The sequence below is a fragment of the Kluyveromyces lactis genome (genome assembly GCF_000002515.2).
Source record: "Kluyveromyces lactis strain NRRL Y-1140 chromosome E complete sequence".
NCBI lineage: Eukaryota > Fungi > Ascomycota > Saccharomycetes > Saccharomycetales > Saccharomycetaceae > Kluyveromyces > Kluyveromyces lactis.
Window position 1 is genome coordinate 1,015,402 of NC_006041.1, and position 20,285 is coordinate 1,035,686.

A 20,285-nucleotide genomic window follows, 5' to 3' on the forward strand; every position below is an offset into this window, starting at 1 on the left:
TTATATTGGGAACCAGCGGTCCCCTATAAGAAATGTGTTCGGTTTATAGTGTGGTGTTAGGGTGTTGATAAGTACATCATATGAGTATGGCATGATGCACGTAGATGAAGCGTTCTTACGACCTTACATCTGGTGTAGTGTATCTATTACGACGTTATATGTACATAGAAAGGTTTGTCCCAGTATGATGGAGCCTTCTCATTCTTTTTTTCTCTATTTATCTTTCATTGTTGTCATTTATGTTAGTGATTAAAACTAAGCTGAGGAAGAGTGCATCACTTGGGCACCGTCAGTGGCCAGATCTAGTAGTCTCCATGTGCAAGTGACTTTGTTCTTTGAGAATCTGTTGATAATTTCCAGGGCAATGTTCTCGAAGTTTTCAGTGGCTAGAGCCAAAATAGTTGGGCCAGCACCGGATAGACAAATACCTAACAAACCGGGATGGGTTTTTGGAGTGACACTGGATAAGATATCGGTCAAACCTGGGATCAAAGTCTTTCTGTATGGCTGGTGTACTCTGTCCTGCATGGCAGGATAGATCAAGTCTGGGTTAGGAGGATCTAGCGTCAATGCAGTGGTCAAGACAGCCAGTCTTTGTAAATTGAAAACCAAATCTTTAGTGGTGTAAGCCTGAGGTAACACACCACGGGAATCCGAAGTGGACAACTCGAAGTCCGGGATAATGGCAATACATTTAATCTTATTGTTCCAGTTATATTTCACATGACGACCGATATCGGTTGGTGGTAAAGGTGGTACCAAACCGGTATCCTCACCACCACTTGGTTCAGGCAACACCTCGGCCAATGGGATCTCTCTTCTCTCGACTTCTTGAGGAGTCAAATCACGCAAGAACGATCCTACGAATCCACCCATCATCGCAGCGGTAATGTTGTCTGGGTGACGCTCGATCATCAAACAGTAATCTAACATTCTTTGCTTTGGGAAGTTCAATTGCCCCACTTCGTTAGCCAACATTACACCGGCAACAACAGCCGCACCTGATGAACCTAGACCACGTCCTAATGGGATAGGGTTGTTAACTAAAATCTGAGTGCCTGATGGGAACGTACGGATCCCGCTGCAACGTAGCACGTACAAGGCGGTTCTTGTAATTAAATTCTCATCAGATGCCAATGGTACTGTCGAATACCCGTCACTTTCTGGTGTGTACGATAACTTACAGTTGTTTCTGTCATCGTTGGTCAAAGCAGCGTTCTTCGAATCGATGTTCACTTCTAGAGTTAAAAACAACGCCAACCCGATACCTAAAACGTCGTATCCGGGACCAATGTTAGCACTGGATGCTGGTACGCTAATTTTAAAGGAACGACCCATTTTGTATTCTTTGTTGTAACTTTCAACCCAGTTTATTTAACTGATAACCAACTTGCAGCGTTGAAAAGTAGATTTCCAGATTGCTCTTGAAAATCTTTATCGTAATCTAAAACTACAGATCTATTACTCAAGGTATAACGGTCTTTAAATACACGATTGTTCTACTCATGTGGTGTTCAAAAACCTCTGATATGCAGATCGCGATGCGACTGAAACTTTTTTTCAAAATTTCGAAGCCATTGAGTCAGAGGTTACCCGGGGTAATGCAGCTCATAAGGTTTATCTCACTGTCATAGATATAGTAATTTACCATAGATTAAGGTAAGTGTTCCATCAGTTCTTTCAGTTATTTTAACTGGTTCTATATTTTACTAATCAGTGCCATTTCTATGTCCCCCATGGATCATTTTGGTTTCTAATGACGTCTCTTCTCATGTCTTTTATCTCTCAACTGATCAAATTACGTCAAAAATCTTTCAAACTTGAAGCTTTCTTTGACTATTAAATTATATAGATAGTATAGACAATAGTTCTGGTTTTAACAGCATGTTCAACCACTATTTTCCAGCCATAATTGTACCAGTGATTTGTGCCAGGATATAACATATCAATATCATGTTCAGGCTCGGAAGAAACTCCACCGTTGGTAGATTAGCCAGAGGGAAATGGTACTCGCAAATTAGTAAAAATGCTGAGAATTCACAGGTCACTACTTTGGATAACGGTGTGAAAGTTGCTACTTCAAATGTTCCTGGACACTTTTCAGCTCTGGGTTTATACGTTAATGCAGGATCACGGTTTGAGGATAAGAATTTGAAAGGATGTACCCATATTATGGACCGTTTGGCATTCAAATCTACTGATCATATTTCCGGAAGAGACATGACAGAGACGTTAGAACTCTTGGGGGACAACTATCAATGTTCTTCATCTAGGGAAACGATGATGTATCAATCGTCAGTTTTCAATCCTGATGTGGAAAAGATGTTCCATTTGATGTCGGAGACTGTGAGGTATCCGAGGATCACAGAGGAAGAATTAGAAGAACAGAAGACTACCGCGTTATATGAGATCGATGGTGTTTGGCAGAAACATGATTTGATCTTACCTGAGCTATTGCATCAGACGGCATACTCTGGTGAGACTCTTGGATCCCCTTTATTGTGTCCAAAAGAATTGATCCCGTCTATCTCCAAATATTACTTGACCGATTATAGAAACAAGTTCTACAACCCAGAGAACATCGTTGCAGCATTCGTTAGTGTTCCTCACGATGACGCCGTTCAATTGACAGAGAAATACTTTGGTGATATGAAGAGTAAATACCCGCCCGTTACTAAGAAACCAGCGAAGTATACAGGCGGTGAGTATTGCATTCCTCCGGGTCCTGTCTTCGGAGGATTACCCGAGTTATATCATATGCAATTAGCCTTCGAAGGGCTACCTATAGATCATCCAGATATTTATGCGTTGGCTACTTTACAAACTCTTCTAGGTGGTGGTGGATCGTTCAGTGCCGGGGGTCCAGGTAAGGGAATGTACTCTAGGCTGTATACGCACGTTTTGAACCAATACTATTACGTGGAAAATTGTGTTTCATTCAACCATTCCTACAGCGATTCAGGTCTATTCGGTGTATCTATTTCGTGTATACCACAAGCTGCTCCATTCGCTGCCGAAATTATTGCACAAACTTTATCGAATGTGTTTGCCAACGACAAACTGAAGTTGACGAAGGAAGAAGTGTCAAGATCAAAGAACCAACTAAAATCATCTTTGTTGATGAATCTAGAATCTAAAATCGTAGAACTTGAAGATTTGGGAAGACAAGTGTTATTGCATGGTCGTAAGATACCAATGAAAGAAATGATGGAAAATATCGAAAAGCTTACCGTCGATGACATTAAACGTGTTGCTGAAACGGTTTTCACAGGCAAAGTCAATAATCCTGGTAATGGTAACGGGAAGGTGACGGTTGTAATGCAAGGTGAAAGAGAATCCTTTGGTGATATTGAAACAGTATTAAGATTCTATGGTCTAGGTAACTACCCAAAACTAGACGTACCAAAGATGAAGAAACAGGGTTGGTTTTAATTCTCAATTCAGCATTCATTAATTATTATTATAACATCAAATAAAGATATGTAAATAGCTAACATAAAGGACAACAAAAATATCAACAGTTCAATGCTGTGCACACGAAATCAATGAAAAACTATGTTTCTATAACATTTAAATGAAGACACCATCTGTAGATTGAGCTAAGGATTGTCTTCTTTCAGAAAGTTTCTCGTATCTTTGCTTCCAGGATGATATTTCCTTCTCAAGTTCAGATATCTGTTCTTGATAGTAAGTGTTATCTCTATGCATTTTATTCAGTGTTGCATCCTTAGTAGCATTGATGGCCTCTATTTCTCCCAATTTTTCATCGAGATTACCAATAGTTTCCTCGTATTGTGATTTAGCATCGTTGGCTATCTCGATTACATTGGCTTGTTCTTCATTCTTCCTCTCTAACTCTTCAATTATTCTCTCAAGTTTCTTGGACTTCTTGATTTCCTCGAACTTGGAAGTACGTTCTTCTTCTAGAGTAGTTGTTAGAGTTTGAACTTTATTGAACCATGCGTCATTCTCAGAAGTGTCAGCTAGTTTATTCTTCGCATCCAAAAGATCGTTCCTCAAAATCTCATTGGCTTTTGCTAGAGAAGCATTTTCTTGGAATAGATTTGCATTCTTATCTTTTTCCGAAGAAAATGTTGTTTTTATCGTATCCAATTCTGTTTGCAATTGATCTATGAGTTCTTCATTACGTTCTGCTTGTTGTTTTTGCAAAGCTAAAGATTCCTCCAAGAATTGAACATCGTGCGAATACTTTTCCTTTTCTTTTAAAGACTGGGAAAAGTTCCCATTTGCTTCATCGAGTTTAGACCTCAAAAATGTACGTTCTTCTTGGAGTTGTTTGTTTTCAGCTGATAGGGATTGTGTGGTCTCTTCTAAACTCAAATTTTTCACCTGCAGAGTTTTGATAGTTGTTTCAAGTGTCTTCTTGGCAGCTTCAGCTTCATCTTTTTGAATCCCAAGTTCTGTCACAAGACGCTCATAGTGATTGGTCTGTTTCAATAAATCTTGGATTTTTGCCTCCGAATCGAGTTTCAAAGTCTCCAGTTGATAACCGAGACTTGACATTTCCTTTTTCATTTCAGTTTCTAATCTCAAATAACCATCTAACTTGCCTTTTAAACAATCAATTTCCACTAAGTATTCTTTATTATTTTCTACGGCTCTTGCCCTTTCCTTGTAATGTGTTATATCTTCCTCTAGTGCTTTGCTTTTAGATATTGATTTATCAAGTTCGATCGTTTTCTCGTCAAGTTGAGATTCAAGTTCAGTAATTTTTGTTTCCTGCTGCCAGATCTCTTGTTCTTTCTGTTTGTTCTGAGATCTGAGCTTTTGAATCATTTGCGTCATACTCTCGATATCTTTTTCTGCTTGCTTTAAACCATGCTTGACAGCTCTGACTTCACTTTCTACAGTAACCAAATCTCTTTGCGACCCTTCGTATTGCGTCTGATAACGCTTAGAGTTAGATTGAATCATATTTTTCTGTTGTTCTACTGTTTTCAGTTCATCATCTAACTGAGCTATTTGTTCTCTCAACGAAGCTTCCGTTACCAAACTCTTATTGTAATCTAACGTCAGGTCGTGCAGCTTGTTTTGATATTCTACCAGAGAACTGTGAAGCCTATTAGACTCTACTCTATGACGCTGTAGTTCTTCTTCGTATTTCTCGAAGGATTCGCGGTGTTTGAAAATATCACCATTAATGATGTTCGTCTTGTCCCTAAACGGAGAGCTGTTTTGTCTCATCTCCAGAGATTTAACGTAATCTTCGTTTGCCTCATATCGCAGTTTAAAGATATCAGCAGAAGAATCAGATCGTTGTATTTGTCCAACCTTTTGATGAAGCGCACTTGCGACCCTTTCAGCATTTTTTCTAGCGTTCATTTCCTTTGTGAGCTGTCTTTTTAAGAAGTCGATTTCCAGAAGCATTTTCTCTTGGTTTAGTTCAAACTTATCAATATTTTCAAGTTCCTCGTCTAAGTTCACTTCAGATAAAGTAGACTTTGAAAGTTGTTTGATCTTCTTCAATTGAGCAGTCAAAGTTTGATTGTCAAAGGAAGCAGAAGCTAAACGAGTTTCTGCAAATCTCAAACGAGAAATCAAATTCTTCTTTTCCTCAATTTCACTGGTCAATCTCATTTCAACATCTTTATATTTCATGGAAAGTTCATCAAATTCTCTCCGTAGATCGTCTGTACCTACAGAAGACGAAAATCCATTGACAGCTTTACCAGATCTGCCAACAGACAGCAGACGCTCATTGAGGAATTTATTCATTGACTGTTCTTGTAGTAACTCTGTCTTCAATTTGTTTAGTTCATGGTTGCCATTAGAAGATCCATTTTCTTGTTTTGCCGCTAACAATTTTGAGTATTCTTCATTGATGGACTCCAATTTACATTTATTAGAGTCATTTTCTTGTCTCACTGCCTTTAATTCCTTTGATAACGATAATACTTGAATTAATAGTGATTCTTTTTCTTTGGATAATGAATTTACCATTGATTCCTGTTCCGAAACTTTAACATTAACCCGGTTGAGCTCAGCAGATTTATTCTCAAATAGGCTGTTTTTTGTAGCAATATCATTTTTTAAAGACTTGACCTGAGCAGCAAGTTGAGTATTCTCTTCAAAAAATCCCTTCATTCTGTTACTTGTAGCAGCAAGATGCTTTTCCAAAGACTTTAACTTTACATCAATGGCTATTTCGGAATCGTTAACCTTGGCTTCCATGTCCTTCAAAGACATCGTCTTCTCTTGAATCTCTTTCTTCAAATCACTAATTTCCCTAATTAATTTATCTTTTTCGGAGTCTAAAGCACGCTCGTCATTCTTTACAACATCCAACTTATTCTTAAGTTCATTGACTGTAATCTCCAGCTTTTCTTTATCATGGGACAACTCTCTAAACTTATCTTCTGATAAATCGGAAGCATTTTTCGTCTTTTCTAATTCAAGGCGTAAATTATCAGCTTCTTTAGATAATTCGAGGTTTTCAGTTTCCAAAGAGTCTTTAATTGACAGAGTTTCATCCCATTTTTGTTGAATTTGAATTTGCTTTGTCTTGGTAGCCTCAAGAAGTTCTTGCGACTGTTGTAGTTCACTAGTTTCTTTTAACAATAATGCTTTAACTTTTTCTAACTCTTGTTCCACCAGCCTCTTTGCATCTACCATAACCGTCGTACTTTTTTCGCTCTCTGCTAGCTTGTTTTCGAGTTGTTTGACTTGTTCAGCTATTTTTTTAGTTTTCAAGATGGTATTCGAAGAGTCTAAAAGCGGTAGCAATTTCATGTATAAATTGTACCATGGATTTTCCATGAGCCTGTCATAGGTTTCAAAAGTTACCTTTAAGATCCTTGCAGCCTGTAATTTCTTAAGATGACTTCTGATTTCTTTCCTGACTGAATTAGCAGATATTATAGCATTTAACCTAGTAACAGCTGCACTCAAACGCTGTTCTTTCAGCAGTTCAAGGTTTGCTAATACACCAGCTTTGAAAAACAGCTTTGTGTTCCCGACCTTGTAAATTGTTGGATCCAGGTGAAGTGATGATAACAGTATTTCACAGTTCTTTTTGGAGTTGTTAGTGAATCTACACTCATCTGAAAGAATTTTGTATCTTTGGAAAAATTCCTTGAAGAATATTCTGTTGGGATAACCATCCCTAGCAATTCTTATTCCTTCAAGAACACCGTTACACCGTAATTGATCTAGAATAAGCTTCTTATCAAAATCACCTGCCTTTTTCTTGTTGTTTGGAATTATACAACGAACGAAATGGGGATCCGTATTGCCAAGCTGTTCAATGAGTGTATGGAGCTGTTCCCTATGTTTGTTAGATGATGTCCTAAAAGAACTGCCTCTAATGCGATCTGCGAAAAATTGTGATACCAGAGGGTTCGCACAATCATTGAGTACCTGCAATAAATTTTCATTTAAAGGATCTTTATTCTTTGATAGCCAATCAGTAACGTTGTATTCAACATCACCTGCATAATGCTTTAGTATAAAGCAGTTATCCAGCTTAGACCTTTTGAATTTAGTGGATTTATTATCCCAAGATGAAAGTAATTTCGAATAAAAAGAGGCATCTGAAGATTTTGGTAAGATCGATTCTTCTTCTAAAATCGGTAGTATACCTGGAATGCTGCTGTTTTTCTGTTCAATTAAATCAATTGTGGTTTGTAAGTCTTTGCCATAATCGATGAAATTCCATTGGATGTCTTCCTTTTGATATTCATTTTGTTCCAATACAAACATATGATGATTGAAAAACTGTTGTAATTTCTCATTTGTGTAATTGATACATAGTTGTTCGAAAGAATTATCTTTGAAAATTTCGAACCCAGCGATATCCAATAATCCAATAAAATATTCAGTCATCGATCCATGCTCTAAACTCTTGTTAATTTGATTTACAATATATTCGAAAAGCTTCTCATATAATGATCGGGATAAAGAGTTAAGAATTGACCTTGCCTGTGAGGCATTTTTGGCTTGTGATACCCATTCTTTACCAGCCTTTGATTTAGGTTTTAGAACAGCTGACTTGAAATCGTCTTCCTGAACTCCTAGAAGTTTACACAAGGGTTTGATATCATTTTTAATGCTGGCTTGTTCTGACCTCTCTGATACAAACTCAACGTTACCGATGTGCAATATGATAGAAATACATTTGAGAATGGATTGAATGTCATCCTTCGTAAATCCAACAGTTTCAAACGCGGATACAAGTTCCTGATAATTTTGACCATCGTCAATACCTGGAATTGATGGGTTGGAATGTCGTAGATACTGGTAATCAACGATGGAATTCGATTCTAATCCAATAGCCCGTAACTCTTGCTTCGACATGCCAGATAATATTTGATAAAAAATATGGTAGTTTCTTTCCCTGGCATGAGCTTGTATAACTCTTGATTTCTCCAATAGATACCATTCGATATGTGCTCCATTGATCTTACCATATTCGTCGAAATCGATCTTAATGAATTTACCAAAACGTGAGGAATTGTTATTGCGCACCGTTTGGGCGTTACCGAAGGATTCTAAAATTGGGTTTGATTGTAAGATTTTCCTTTCAAACGATTCGTTCGTCTGATTTAATAAAATCTTATCATCCGTCGTAATGGATGCCAAATATTGTAAGATTTTTTTTGTATTCTCTGTTTTACCAGCACCTGACTCACCGGTAACCAAGATCGATTGATCCTGCTTTTGATGCAAAAGATTCTGGTAAGCCTGTTCAGCGACAGCGAAGATATGCGGTTTATTATCCTCCTTCGGAGATCCATGGTATAATTTGATATAGCTGTTACTATATATCTTGATATTACTGTATGGGTTAATGGCCACTAAAAATAATCCTGAATAAGTGTAAATCAAATCATCTTGGTACCTGTTCTGTAAATTGAAAAGAACAGAAGCTTCATTAAGATGCGTCAATTCAGACAAGTCGTCCACTTTATCAAAGGTAGAAGGATTCACCGAGGCTACATCGTCTTCGGAAAACTCTGTTTCCTTACCATTCACACTAACCACAGCAACCGCTTGTTCCTGGCCTTGCTTATTCTTAACCACTTTCCGCTCTACCAATTGACCTTGAACAAAAACCTCTCGTTCATCAGATACCCATACTTTTTCCCTCTGTTGACTCATGTTTTCCTAACAGCCTCGTACCCAAATTGAGTTTACCTGTAATTTGGTCAATGAGGCTACGTTATTGGAACCAGAAGTCAATATCAATGCTCTTCAATTGAATTTATTCATGCAATTGAGACCGCTAGTGTTTGTTATTGATTCCAGTTGTTCTTGATGTTTATGTTTTTTTTTTGTTTACAAAACAATTAGAGATCAGAAAAGGGAATTGATACGTAAAGTAATTTGAGGTCACGTGGATTTTGTTTCATGAAGCCCATACACATGCTAAAAAGCTTATATGTGTAGTTGAACAGTATATACGTTGCTGTTTTTCATGCTTTTAGGTACTGGCCCTTGTTAATCCTGGGACAATGAATATAGTAGATGTGGCACGTCTGTGGCACGTCTGGGTCACTTAGTTATTCACTTTCCCGGTGTATTTTTCAACACCCATAATACGAATTAGGTTAAAATAGGTGAAAAATGTCAACTACTGAGAATTTATTCCTAGTCGTTATTGCACCTAGCCGTTCGAAAATAAGGTGTAGTCATCAATATAGTTTGTTGTTCGTTAGCATCATTGTATGTTTTTAGTGTTGTTGTGTGTTTCGCTTAGAGTTCCGTGTAGACGCAGGATTTTTCAGTTCTAAACGTCAATCAAGTATATGCTGGACATATATAAGATTGAAACTAGCTTGTGACAGTTAAAACGGTTCAACCTTTCAAGATGATGTTCGAAAGTACTGGTAACGATCGTGTTTCCTATGCGCACTTGAGCAGACGTGATATTATGGCACGTTATTTCAATCTTTCTGCACCAGTCGGCCATGCAGGTGTGCCGCTTCCGAAGCATGTGATTGCAAAACACGACGACAGCAATGTTGCAGATGATAATTACACCTCTGCTGTTAATAATACCACAAAGAATGATGAATTTATTCTTAGTGAAAAGATATTGAATTTACCCATTGAAATTAAGGTTAAAATTACCAATAATTTGAGCCAATATGACTTGGTGAATTTAGCATCGGTATCGAAATCTTTTTATGACGCGGCGATGTTTTCTTTGTACGAAAATATCGTGGTAGATACGTCATACTCTATATTGAACGATTCGTTGAGAACGGACAAGAATCAACGATGTACTTATATCAAGACGAAGTACAATTTAAAGAAGTTTATGAAATCGTTATCACAGGATGAAATACAAACTGCGTTCCCCTTAGGGATATTGGTAAAAAGTCTCAAAATATATTCTTTGCCCGATGGGGTCTCGAATATGGAAATTGTGAATTTCGTTCATAGATCCATCAATTCGTTGACGAGACTATCATGTTTGTATTGGGAAAGCGGGTCACGGAAATTGCCCTTGGACACATTACAATATTTACCCAATAAAAAAGAACTTACCTCGTTAGCGATAAATCTTGATTTATCGAAATGTACCGAGGCAGATATACACTTCCCGCAACTTGAGCGGCTCTCAGTGGTTCCATTCAATAATTCGGATACGTTGTGCAAATTTATGCAGCAGATTTCGATAGAGACCATTGCAGATCGGATAAAAGTGTTACAATTGAAAAGACAATTACCTTCAATGAAACAGATAACAAGAAATAATTTGAATTTGGGTCAATCACTTATAGTAACGAAATACATGGTAGAAAATAACCTGGCAAGACCAGACTCTGTGGAAACTGATAAGAGTATAAATCAAAGTATGATAGACTTCCAGTTTTGGAGTTTCTTAGACCCTATCTTAGCATCAGCGACTAATACTACGAGTACAGCCACTGCCAACGCACCTTTCAGGCAGTTGAAGGTCTTGGATATCGATAGCGTCAATTTACTTGCCAGTGATGCTGGGAAGGTCGTCCGTGCTTTCAACTTGGAAACTTTGAGCACTCTTTCCCTTAACAACGTCAGCGAAATCCAATGGTTACCTGAAATAGACTTTCAACTAACTGATTTTACAAGTGCAGCGGTCGAACATTTTCATGAAGGTTTACTTCTCACCATTGCGCCACATTTGAAACAGTTGAAAAGCTTACGGTTATGCTACCAAGAGGCGAACCGTGACTCCATCCCGCATTTCTTGAACCTTCTTGCCAAAAACGGTGTGTTTTTGGAGCAAATTGATATAAAGATAACTTGGGATGACTCAAAACTAGTCACCGTTCTTAGTTGGGAGCAATTGATGCAGAGCTGCACGAAATCTATATGCAAACACAAATCCAAACTAAAGAAACTTTCACTTGTCACTCAGGAATCGTTACGGTACTGTGAAGTTCCTAAAGAGATACCTATCGACTCTGTATTAAGACTCACTGAATGCAAAAATTTAGAAAGTTTACGAATCAATGGAGACTCTTTGCAGCCCACTGGGATACATATACTACATCGATTCCCCAAGCTCAGATTCTTATCCTTACGCGGTAAACGATCCGGAGGACCACCGCATATGGGTCTTCAAATGGCTCATAACGGAATTATGGACGATTGGTACCGTGTAATGCATGTTGCCATTACACTGGCTCAGGCGAACAAACAACTACAGTTCGTTAAAATAGACAAGTGTTTATTCGAGTGTGGGAAGAGTGGAAATGCCATCCCACGTCCAGATGTGTTAAACAACTGGTTTTCAAAGCAAACCAGAGTACTAGTCACTGAAGATGAGTTCTGACTTGATCACTCGATAAATAAGAAGAAGAGAAAGAGATCATACGAGAATTGAACTGGAAACTTTTTTTTCTTACTTTGTATTGCCTATCCGTGGTACTAAAATAGGAAACTAATTTGTCCCATCTTTCCTCATTTATTGTTCCGGATCGGGTAACAAAAAGAAACTAAGAGAAGAACTAGGAACAGAAAAGAAGAGACGTGCTGGAAAATAAAAGAAACGAAAAGACACAAGCGACACAAAAATGCAACTTTTTCAAAACAAATTGCTGCAAAATGTCCCTGAAATTTTCCACAGAATATACGCACGAATCTGCAGATCTTACCTTTCTTTTTCTCGTTCTACGGCATTCTTGCTATGTAATGCAAGTGTCTCGAGCGACATTTTTCCGTTTTATAGTTTTATTTTTAGGTAACGCCTCATCCAGAACCAAAAGCTGAGCAAAGAACACTATGAGAGCAGTTTATTTTTTGCCAAGTGAAGTCAACAAGGAGAGAGGGGTATCTTTAAGCAAGGCAAGCCCTTCTAAGCTGTGATTCACAGCCCTTTCATTATTTGCTCAAAAAACCGTACTCCTACCTAATCTCCGACCATAACCTTTCTGTTACATTGCTGATAATGATTAGCATTATCCGGTGAGGGTACGGATTCTGCCGTGGGTGTTTCGATTCATTCTGTATTTAAGTTTTTCCAGGCTTTATCTAATACTTTCCTTGTTATTGCCTTTGTCACTAACAGAATTAAGCAATTTTGTTCTAGGAACGATTAGAACTTCAACTTTATCTTTAAGTGTTAACTCTAGAAGCATTAGAACCAGAATAAAAAGAAAAAATGTGAGACGGTTCCAGAGTCACAAAATACAGGGGGAAAAAACCGCAGACTAGTCATCTTGCAATGCGCGGTGTAATTCTTGGATAGATTAGATAATTTAGTCTTGTGGTTCTTAGATAATCCGCGAAATTGTATTTTAACTCCGTAAGTGACAATGTATTTCTTTTCGAACAATAAGTTACCCAATCCCTCGGTCTTTTGCCAACCACCACCGGCACCTGCTTCTTCTAAATGTGCAATCTCATATTCTCCTTTTGATGTCTGTGTTTGGGGTTTTCGTCCTGATGATTTCTATTTGTAATGGTACCAGAATTGGCATACATACCCTTGTAGTAGTAGTATGATTTCTTTTGAAGAAATTTCTGCATGTTGCTCTTTCTAGTGGAAAGTGTGTAATTTTCTTTTGTGAATTTCTATTCAGATGTGGCTTACCGGGTGCACACTCTTCTGAGCCCCTCGGACCATGTACGTTCCTTCTTTCTAGGTTTTTGCTTGGAAACTGTTCTTTATCAGGGGTATCTTCGGTGTCATTTAGCTCTCGGACCATTGAGATTCATATAAAACCAAGTACATTAAAATATTAAAGTTTTACTCTATGTAAGAAGCTTTACTACAAAGCAGCATATGAAGCGTATATGTACAAGTTCTGTAATTAAGAATTAGCTAAGCTGTGGTAAATTTTAGTTCGAATATTTTTGAATAACCAAAAGCAACCCCCACTCTGGCACCTACGTAGAAACTCCAGATCTGCACCAAAAAGAATACAGATATGACATCGAATGTAATACTGTTCGAGGACAGGTGCGATTGCGAAGCCAAGTTGCCGCGACAGTTCGACGTGCTGACGTCTAAAGTGGCATTGATTGGTAATTCCACTGTGGGTAAGACTTGCATGGTTGGACGTTGGATCAAGGGCCACTCAGTGCTTCATGATGTTGATGAAACCGGAGAGCATGAGGAAGATTTGTTCCATAAGATTATCGAATATGATGCGTTAACGAAATCGGCCAATTTCCAGGAATGTTGCAAGTTGTTGAAGCATGCTTCACTCGATGAGATTAAAAAAGTGAGCAGTAACGTGTATCAGAATATGGCATACTCAGATTCACAAAACACCAAATACGATGCGACTCTGAAATTGGACGTCCAGGTCGTCGACGTGACGCACTTCGATGCGACAGATTACTCGGATCTCAGACATTTACAAGTGAACCAAGCAGATGGGTTTATCTTATGTTATGACACCACCAACCCTGCAACGTTAGCGGATATGACGTTGTACCACAGAATAATCACAAGAATCAAAGGTGACGACGTGCCAATCATAGTGTGTGGGACCAAGATAGACTGCATATCAGAAAGGAAAGTATCCGAGGATGAAGTTATCGGATTATGTGAAGAGATGGGAGTAGATTTCGATACCTGTTACTTTGAGAATTCAGCGATGGAAAATATCAACATCGATGAAACTTTCTATGCTATATTGCATTTGATAGAGAAAAGGAAACTAGCCAAGACTCATACCAATTGTTGTAAAGAACCTCAGCACCATTCAATGGCAAATGGGACCGTGTTAGAAAAGCCAAAATTCACAAATTATTTGCAATCTTCACCTGCGAGTAGTCCATTGAAGGATTCGGAAAGTACAGCGGTCAGTGTACCACCAAAAAGTCCCACATTAGGAGAGTATTCCACCACTTCGATTTCCATACCTTTGTTGGATACTCCTACACCGCCCTCGCCAGCTGCAGAACAAGCTAATAGTATCAAAAACTTTGAAAACTATCGTGAAGATGCTGATGAGAAGACGGACATGGAGGCACGATTCGAGACTAAGAGAGCAACTACGATACATTCCATGCGGACCATGGAACAAAATAGCTCATCATCGGAGAGTAATTCGGCTCGTTCCTCGAGATCAAAGGGAAAGAGGAACGAAAAGAAGAAACGTTCTTCTTCCGGTAACACCTGCTGCATCATCTGTTAGATAATAAAACAGATGGAAACCTTCATCATTTTAGCATCATTACGACCAAAGACCCCTGTTTTCAATGACCTGTTTTTAGATAGAGAGATAGATCCGTAGATAGAATTATAATAGACACATACAATAGCACTTTTGAGCTTTAGCCATGGAATCGAATATGTGAAATGAGATGAGATGGACTTATGACAACGGACTGTCATCTCGTGACATCCGCACATCCTGTCTTTATTCACATCCTTCTCAGCACCCGTACATTATGAAATTTAACAAAAATTGTCATTTCTGCATTTGGAAAATCGTTTTGTTTGCTACCCGGATATTCATCGGTACACCACATACATAACTCCAGATTGTCAAAATGATCTCCACAGAAACACTCGCACAGCTTGCGATAACTTCCCCCATTTTCCCAAACATTTTTCCAATTTTTCATTTTCAAACGGTTCGCCGCACTTTTTTTTCACTTCGATTGCCACTCTGAGGCCTGCGGATTTCCTCAGTATTCACAGTGGGTAAGGAAATCATGTTTTCGATAGTGTAAATTTTGAAATAGATTTGATACTTTTGATGAAGAGCATATTAGTTCTTAAAGTTTTTTAATACACTTTTATGGGTTAGCTTATACATTTTACTATTCATTAGAGAAGCTCACCAAGTACAAGCAAAAGTCCCAAGATGGTATGTGGTTAGGATCTACAGTGAATATATCGTTTGAGAATAAGGAATAGAGAGGTTAGCAGATAAATTAGAGATAGAATAAGAGGAATAATGGGAATATTAATAATAGAGAAACTCAGTTTAGAGAAGGAGAGAAAGAGATAATAAACCAAAGAAGAGTCCTGAACTCGTCTGTAATATGAAATAATGTTATGAAGGATGCTGGATATGGCCTCATGTTGAAATATGAATGTTTCCTTGCTCAAGGAGATAAGATGAAAGACAGACGGAGACAGAGGTTGTATGGGACTGTACAGGAAAAGAAGAAGAAATACGACCAGAGACGTTGTTCGGGCTGTCAGTACAGTGGATTTCTGAGATATTATACGAAGGAAACGCATTTTGGATGAGATGAAACTGTGTGTTCTCCATCAGTAAAAATATAATGAAAATACTATTCGCCTTCTCATTTCTTTTTATTGGGCGATATGTGATGCACAAATATATGGGTTGTCCATGTCAATTTGTTGACTGCCCGTATTTTCAATATGGAATAATTTTTTACTAACAATAACACATTCATGATGGCATTCTATGTCTATCGTATATCTTCTTTTAACAGGTTTTAGTTCAAGATTTGTTGCACCCAACCGCTGCTTCTGAAGCTAGAAAGCACAAGTTAAAGACTTTGGTTCAATCCCCAAGATCTCACTTCTTGGATGTCAAGTGCCCAGGTTGTTTGAACATCACTACTGTGTTCTCTCACGCTCAAACCGCTGTCACTTGTGAATCATGCTCTACCGTCTTGTGTACCCCAACCGGTGGTAAGGCCAAGTTGTCTGAAGGTACTTCTTTCAGAAGAAAATAGATTAATCACTTTCTATAGCACACCAATAATTTTAACATAAAACGTATTCATTCTGTTGTACAGTTACGAGTTGACTTCTCTTCTTTACACTGCTCTTTATGGTCCGTGGCGCCTGTTTTATTTGGCATGTCATTGACAATGTGATGCTGGTGTAGTATGGTATATGTATTTGGATGTAACCACATAGTAATATACTAGAACGTTATGTCTTCCCTTTAAAGCTAAAGTAAAATTCATATTTGAATTAAAATAAATAAATAAATATAATTGACCCAGTGTCTTTCTTTTATAATGGGATGTAGTTATTAGTTATTTACAAGAAATTGATTTGTTAACCCTCCGCTGGAAGATTTAATACTCATCCACTGCCAATTTCCGGTTGGCATATTTCTTCTCCTTCTTTGCATTCGATAACTGGAAATTGTGCTCATGGAATTTAGCTAACGTATCAACAGCTGATTCGGGATCCATATGTTCTCTTTCATTGTCTAATTGATTTGCCATGTCTTTCAATTCACGTGATTTTGATTTCACAGCTCTCTTCATCTTCTTGATCTTTTCCTTATGCAGTTTCTCAAATTTATTTACATTTAAGGCACCTCCGCCTGCTAGTTTCGTCTTTGCATCTAATGTCCACAAATCTCCCTTTTGAGTCTTTCTAGCATCGTGATATATCTGTTTGTCTAAGGATTTTGGGACAATCCACTTCTCAAATTTACCAGATGGTGCGCAGAGATCGAGAATCACATGTCCTTTTCTCTTAGTAGGTTGTTTAACGATTCTAGGCCACGTATTGGCAGTTTCATCTCCCAATGAGCCAATATCGTACTTAATCTTATTTTCTTCTCTTTCACGATTTATTGCTTCAGTCGTGGCTCGATCTTTTGAAGATCTTTGGGCAATCAAATATGAATAGTTTATAATCTCAAAACTCTTACCATTTCTTCTACCTGAGCCTGGTGCAGATTTCCCCTTGATACCGATACCATCAGTTGGAGTTTGCCATGGTGCAGCAAGCACTTTGCCCTTCTTTAATTCAATAGTAAATCTTGGCCTTAGTACAGTCTTTTGGAAATTACAGAAATTCAATTTCGAACCTTCATCTAAATCGTAATAATGAGGTTTCCCTATCTGTAATGGACATTTTCTATGGTGTGAACAAGGTGCAACGATCTTGATGAAATAACTTTCTTCATCACTAGATGTTCCTCTTTTGGAATCTTCCTTTTCAATGGCTTCAAGAAGTTCTGGTTCGAATTCTAAATCTTGTTTGTTTATTTCTCCATATTTGGCATCCAAGTTTTCCATTAACTGTTTATATTCGTCATCATTTATGTTTAAGGATTCAAGTGTGGGCTCTTCGTTCTCAACAGGCACTGAACGATAACTGGTTCTGCCCATCATCTTATTACCTCTATTCCAGGGTCTTGGAATCTTCCCGTGTTCTTCAGGATATTTTTCAGGTCTGATCATGAACTGTCTTGCCCTTGCAATAATCTCAAAACCCATTGGATTGCCCCTTTCTACTATAACTAGATGTCCGTTCGGGGAAAGAAGCTTCAAATAATGATCCAAGTTGTCATCGATTTGGGCTGGGAATCTTTCCTGGTGTCTTAAGAGCTGATGAGTTAGGATGATCAAATCGTATTCGTTGGAACCAGGAACATCTTTACGCAACCTCGTGTTAATATGAATACTCTTCGTAGCTACTTCTCCCAACATCTCGTCATCTCCTTCGATATTGTCAGCTTCTTCTTCTTTCGTTTCGACATTCTCAGTGGGCTCTTCTTCCCCGTATAACATGTCGTCTGGAATTTCATTCAATTGTCTACTCAAAATTATTTTTGCCCTCTTTTGCATCTCAATATGACCTATGATAGTGGCTTCTTTCACTCTGGGTCTGTACTCTTTTCCCATTAAATCGTTCAAAGCAACAATACCAGTGGCTGGCCCATAACCAACATCTAATACTCTTTGAGGATTGAAACTCTCCCCTACCCTTTTCTTAAGTTCTGATAAAGATTGATATATGGCAGCATAATTCTGCACAAAGATTGATGCGATATGAGAATCCACTTCGATGTTCGATGATGTAGGTCGATGAAGGGAGCTTTCGTATAACTCCACGAAATATTTGGATGCGGCTCTTCTTAGATTACCAGGTATATGTAGAGACATTATGTTGTTCTGGATTGCTTGACTCATCACAGACGGCAATTGGATCTGATCTCTCAATACCCGTCCTTCAAGAGTTTTGGGTAGAAGTCTTGCCTCCTCTGCATTTTCACCTTGTAAATGATTCCCATTTTGATCTCTGTAATCTCCTTTAACCTTATCCGAAAGCAAATGATCTCTCTCTATAACTATTGCGTTATCTTTCTGAGAGTCATCAACAACAGAACCAAAACTGGTTGGCGCATTATCTCTTGTAGATGCATCTAAATCATTAACGTTAATCGGGAAATCGGCCAGTGAAGAGTACCTTGACACAGGAATACGAGTGAATATTCGAGGGCTAAGCGTTCGACTGCAACGTAACATATTGGTAGCTTCTTGTCTGGGCTGGTGTCAGTCTATCTATGTTTCTCTATCCACTGAACGTCGCCATCTCATCGCATCTCCAACTGATTTCTCATACAAATTTACAGAATGGTTTTCAAATCTTTTTTTTTTTCTTTTAACTTTTCAGCCTGATAAATTTGTTAAACAGTTTAAAGTCAACATGGACATATAGAGACCCGGTGATTTCAGTTAGGGTTGCTAGTTCTGTGAGTTTCTGTTGCATCTGAAGACTGTTTCTAGGGGCTTGAACATCGAAACCGTAATATATATCGGCAATGTTGTCGACACCAATTTTACTAGCATGCATTATTGTTATGATCAGTGCAGCATTTGTGCTGATCGTACAAAAGACGAGTGCCAACGTGATTCCTGGTGCTTCTAAATACACCAATAGAGCGCCCACTTTCATCATTGCAGGCTTGCCGCAAACGGGGAAGACTGCATTGTTCAATTTGTTAACCACAGACTCGGTCAAACCATCGGTGATGTCACAAGAACCCAATGTGGCTGAAGACTACATGTTACCAACTAGTCATAAGAATTTCAAGTTTAAATTGATCGATTTCCCAGGACATGACAAGTTCCGTTCTGAGCTGCTCCAAACCATCAAGGATTCGAGTCAATTGAAAGGGCTCATTTATGTGATTGATTCTACTATTAATCCTAAGGAATTGGTCAGTACTGCAGAACTATTGTATGAAATATTATCTGTCACCGAATTAAGACCAGACGGAGTTGACATCTTGTTGGCATGCAATAAATCTGAGTCATTCGTGGCAAGACCTCCATCAAAGATCAAGGGTGCTTTGGAGAAGGAAATAACTGAAATCATGAAGAGAAAGGCCAAAAGTTTGAAGGCAAACTCGAAAAAGTCCTTGAGTGACGATGCTAATGACGATGATGACGATGAGGTTGCTGTTCTTCAACAAAACTCAGCCGGATTCGAATTCGATAGAATTGATGGGAATGTAGATGCTAAGGAGGGAAGCGTTTTGAAAAATGATATTGATAAGTGGGAATGCTGGATTGATGAACGTGCAATGAATTAGGCGATCTGCCTTGTTGCCTTTCAGGAATTTTTTTCCCATATTCATATATAGCACATTTAATAAAGCCATGTAATGAACTGTGAACGATTGCGATTTGTCATATCCTTTTCAGCCTTGTTGTTTGGTCATTGAATTTGAAGTTAAAGGTTAAGTATTGGTATGCGTTGGTTTGTCTCTTGTCTTCGGTACATCACTGCAATCATTCCATAACATTACAGCAACTGAGGTTCCAACGATTGAAGTTCCAAGTAGTAACAGTAATATAGGGATTCCAACTGCATATTGGCTAGATAATGGGAAAAGTGACACTTTTTGATCAAGATCAAATATAGGTAACAGTAACCAAACACAATAATAGATAAAGAGTGCTAAAATAATAGAAAAGGTCTTCATAGCTGCAGATATTAAAGTTCAAAATAAGAGCAAATGATCCTATTACAGTATGATATTGTTGCCATTCACTTCATTCAGTGGTAAAGATGCAATGTTGATCTCGAAGTCAGAAACTTTTAACACTACAAGGTGAGCGCGAAGTTCTCACACGGTATCCAT

The 20,285-nt window shown here is 38.2% G+C and overlaps 9 protein-coding genes across 9 annotated transcripts; 5 read left to right on the top strand and 4 right to left on the bottom strand.

Moving 5' to 3' along the window:
- Window positions 1–255: 255 nt before the first annotated feature.
- Window positions 256–1,338, bottom strand: THR1 (homoserine kinase; the record flags this gene model as incomplete). The annotated part of the gene is made up of 1 exon (XM_454471.1): window positions 256–1,338. The coding sequence occupies one exon, from the start codon at window positions 1,336–1,338 to the stop codon at window positions 256–258; it is 1,083 nt and encodes a 360-aa protein (XP_454471.1).
- A 615-nt stretch (window positions 1,339–1,953) lies between these two features.
- On the top strand, window positions 1,954–3,432 carry MAS2 (mitochondrial-processing protease subunit alpha; the record flags this gene model as incomplete). Its single annotated transcript, XM_454472.1, has 1 exon — window positions 1,954–3,432. The coding sequence occupies one exon, from the start codon at window positions 1,954–1,956 to the stop codon at window positions 3,430–3,432; it is 1,479 nt and encodes a 492-aa protein (XP_454472.1).
- Window positions 3,433–3,570: 138 nt separating this feature from the next.
- On the bottom strand, window positions 3,571–9,117 carry MYO1 (myosin 1; the record flags this gene model as incomplete). Its single annotated transcript, XM_454473.1, has 1 exon — window positions 3,571–9,117. One exon carries the CDS (start codon window positions 9,115–9,117, stop codon window positions 3,571–3,573), a length of 5,547 nt encoding a protein of 1,848 aa, XP_454473.1.
- Window positions 9,118–9,826: 709 nt separating this feature from the next.
- Window positions 9,827–11,782, top strand: KLLA0_E11617g (F-box protein; the record flags this gene model as incomplete). The annotated part of the gene is made up of 1 exon (XM_454474.1): window positions 9,827–11,782. The coding sequence occupies one exon, from the start codon at window positions 9,827–9,829 to the stop codon at window positions 11,780–11,782; it is 1,956 nt and encodes a 651-aa protein (XP_454474.1).
- A 1,597-nt stretch (window positions 11,783–13,379) lies between these two features.
- Window positions 13,380–14,597, top strand: KLLA0_E11639g (uncharacterized protein; the record flags this gene model as incomplete). The annotated part of the gene is made up of 1 exon (XM_454476.1): window positions 13,380–14,597. One exon carries the CDS (start codon window positions 13,380–13,382, stop codon window positions 14,595–14,597), a length of 1,218 nt encoding a protein of 405 aa, XP_454476.1.
- A 675-nt stretch (window positions 14,598–15,272) lies between these two features.
- KLLA0_E11661g (40S ribosomal protein eS27) lies at window positions 15,273–16,122 on the top strand (the record flags this gene model as incomplete). The annotated part of the gene is made up of 2 exons (XM_454477.1): window positions 15,273–15,275; window positions 15,877–16,122. 2 exons carry the CDS (start codon window positions 15,273–15,275, stop codon window positions 16,120–16,122), a joined length of 249 nt encoding a protein of 82 aa, XP_454477.1.
- A 351-nt stretch (window positions 16,123–16,473) lies between these two features.
- Window positions 16,474–18,663, bottom strand: RSM22 (tRNA methyltransferase RSM22; the record flags this gene model as incomplete). Its single annotated transcript, XM_454479.1, has 1 exon — window positions 16,474–18,663. The coding sequence occupies one exon, from the start codon at window positions 18,661–18,663 to the stop codon at window positions 16,474–16,476; it is 2,190 nt and encodes a 729-aa protein (XP_454479.1).
- A 296-nt stretch (window positions 18,664–18,959) lies between these two features.
- On the top strand, window positions 18,960–19,733 carry SRP102 (Signal recognition particle receptor subunit beta; the record flags this gene model as incomplete). The annotated part of the gene is made up of 1 exon (XM_454480.1): window positions 18,960–19,733. One exon carries the CDS (start codon window positions 18,960–18,962, stop codon window positions 19,731–19,733), a length of 774 nt encoding a protein of 257 aa, XP_454480.1.
- A 147-nt stretch (window positions 19,734–19,880) lies between these two features.
- Window positions 19,881–20,126, bottom strand: KLLA0_E11727g (uncharacterized protein; the record flags this gene model as incomplete). Its single annotated transcript, XM_002999357.1, has 1 exon — window positions 19,881–20,126. The coding sequence occupies one exon, from the start codon at window positions 20,124–20,126 to the stop codon at window positions 19,881–19,883; it is 246 nt and encodes an 81-aa protein (XP_002999403.1).
- Window positions 20,127–20,285: the final 159 nt, after the last annotated feature.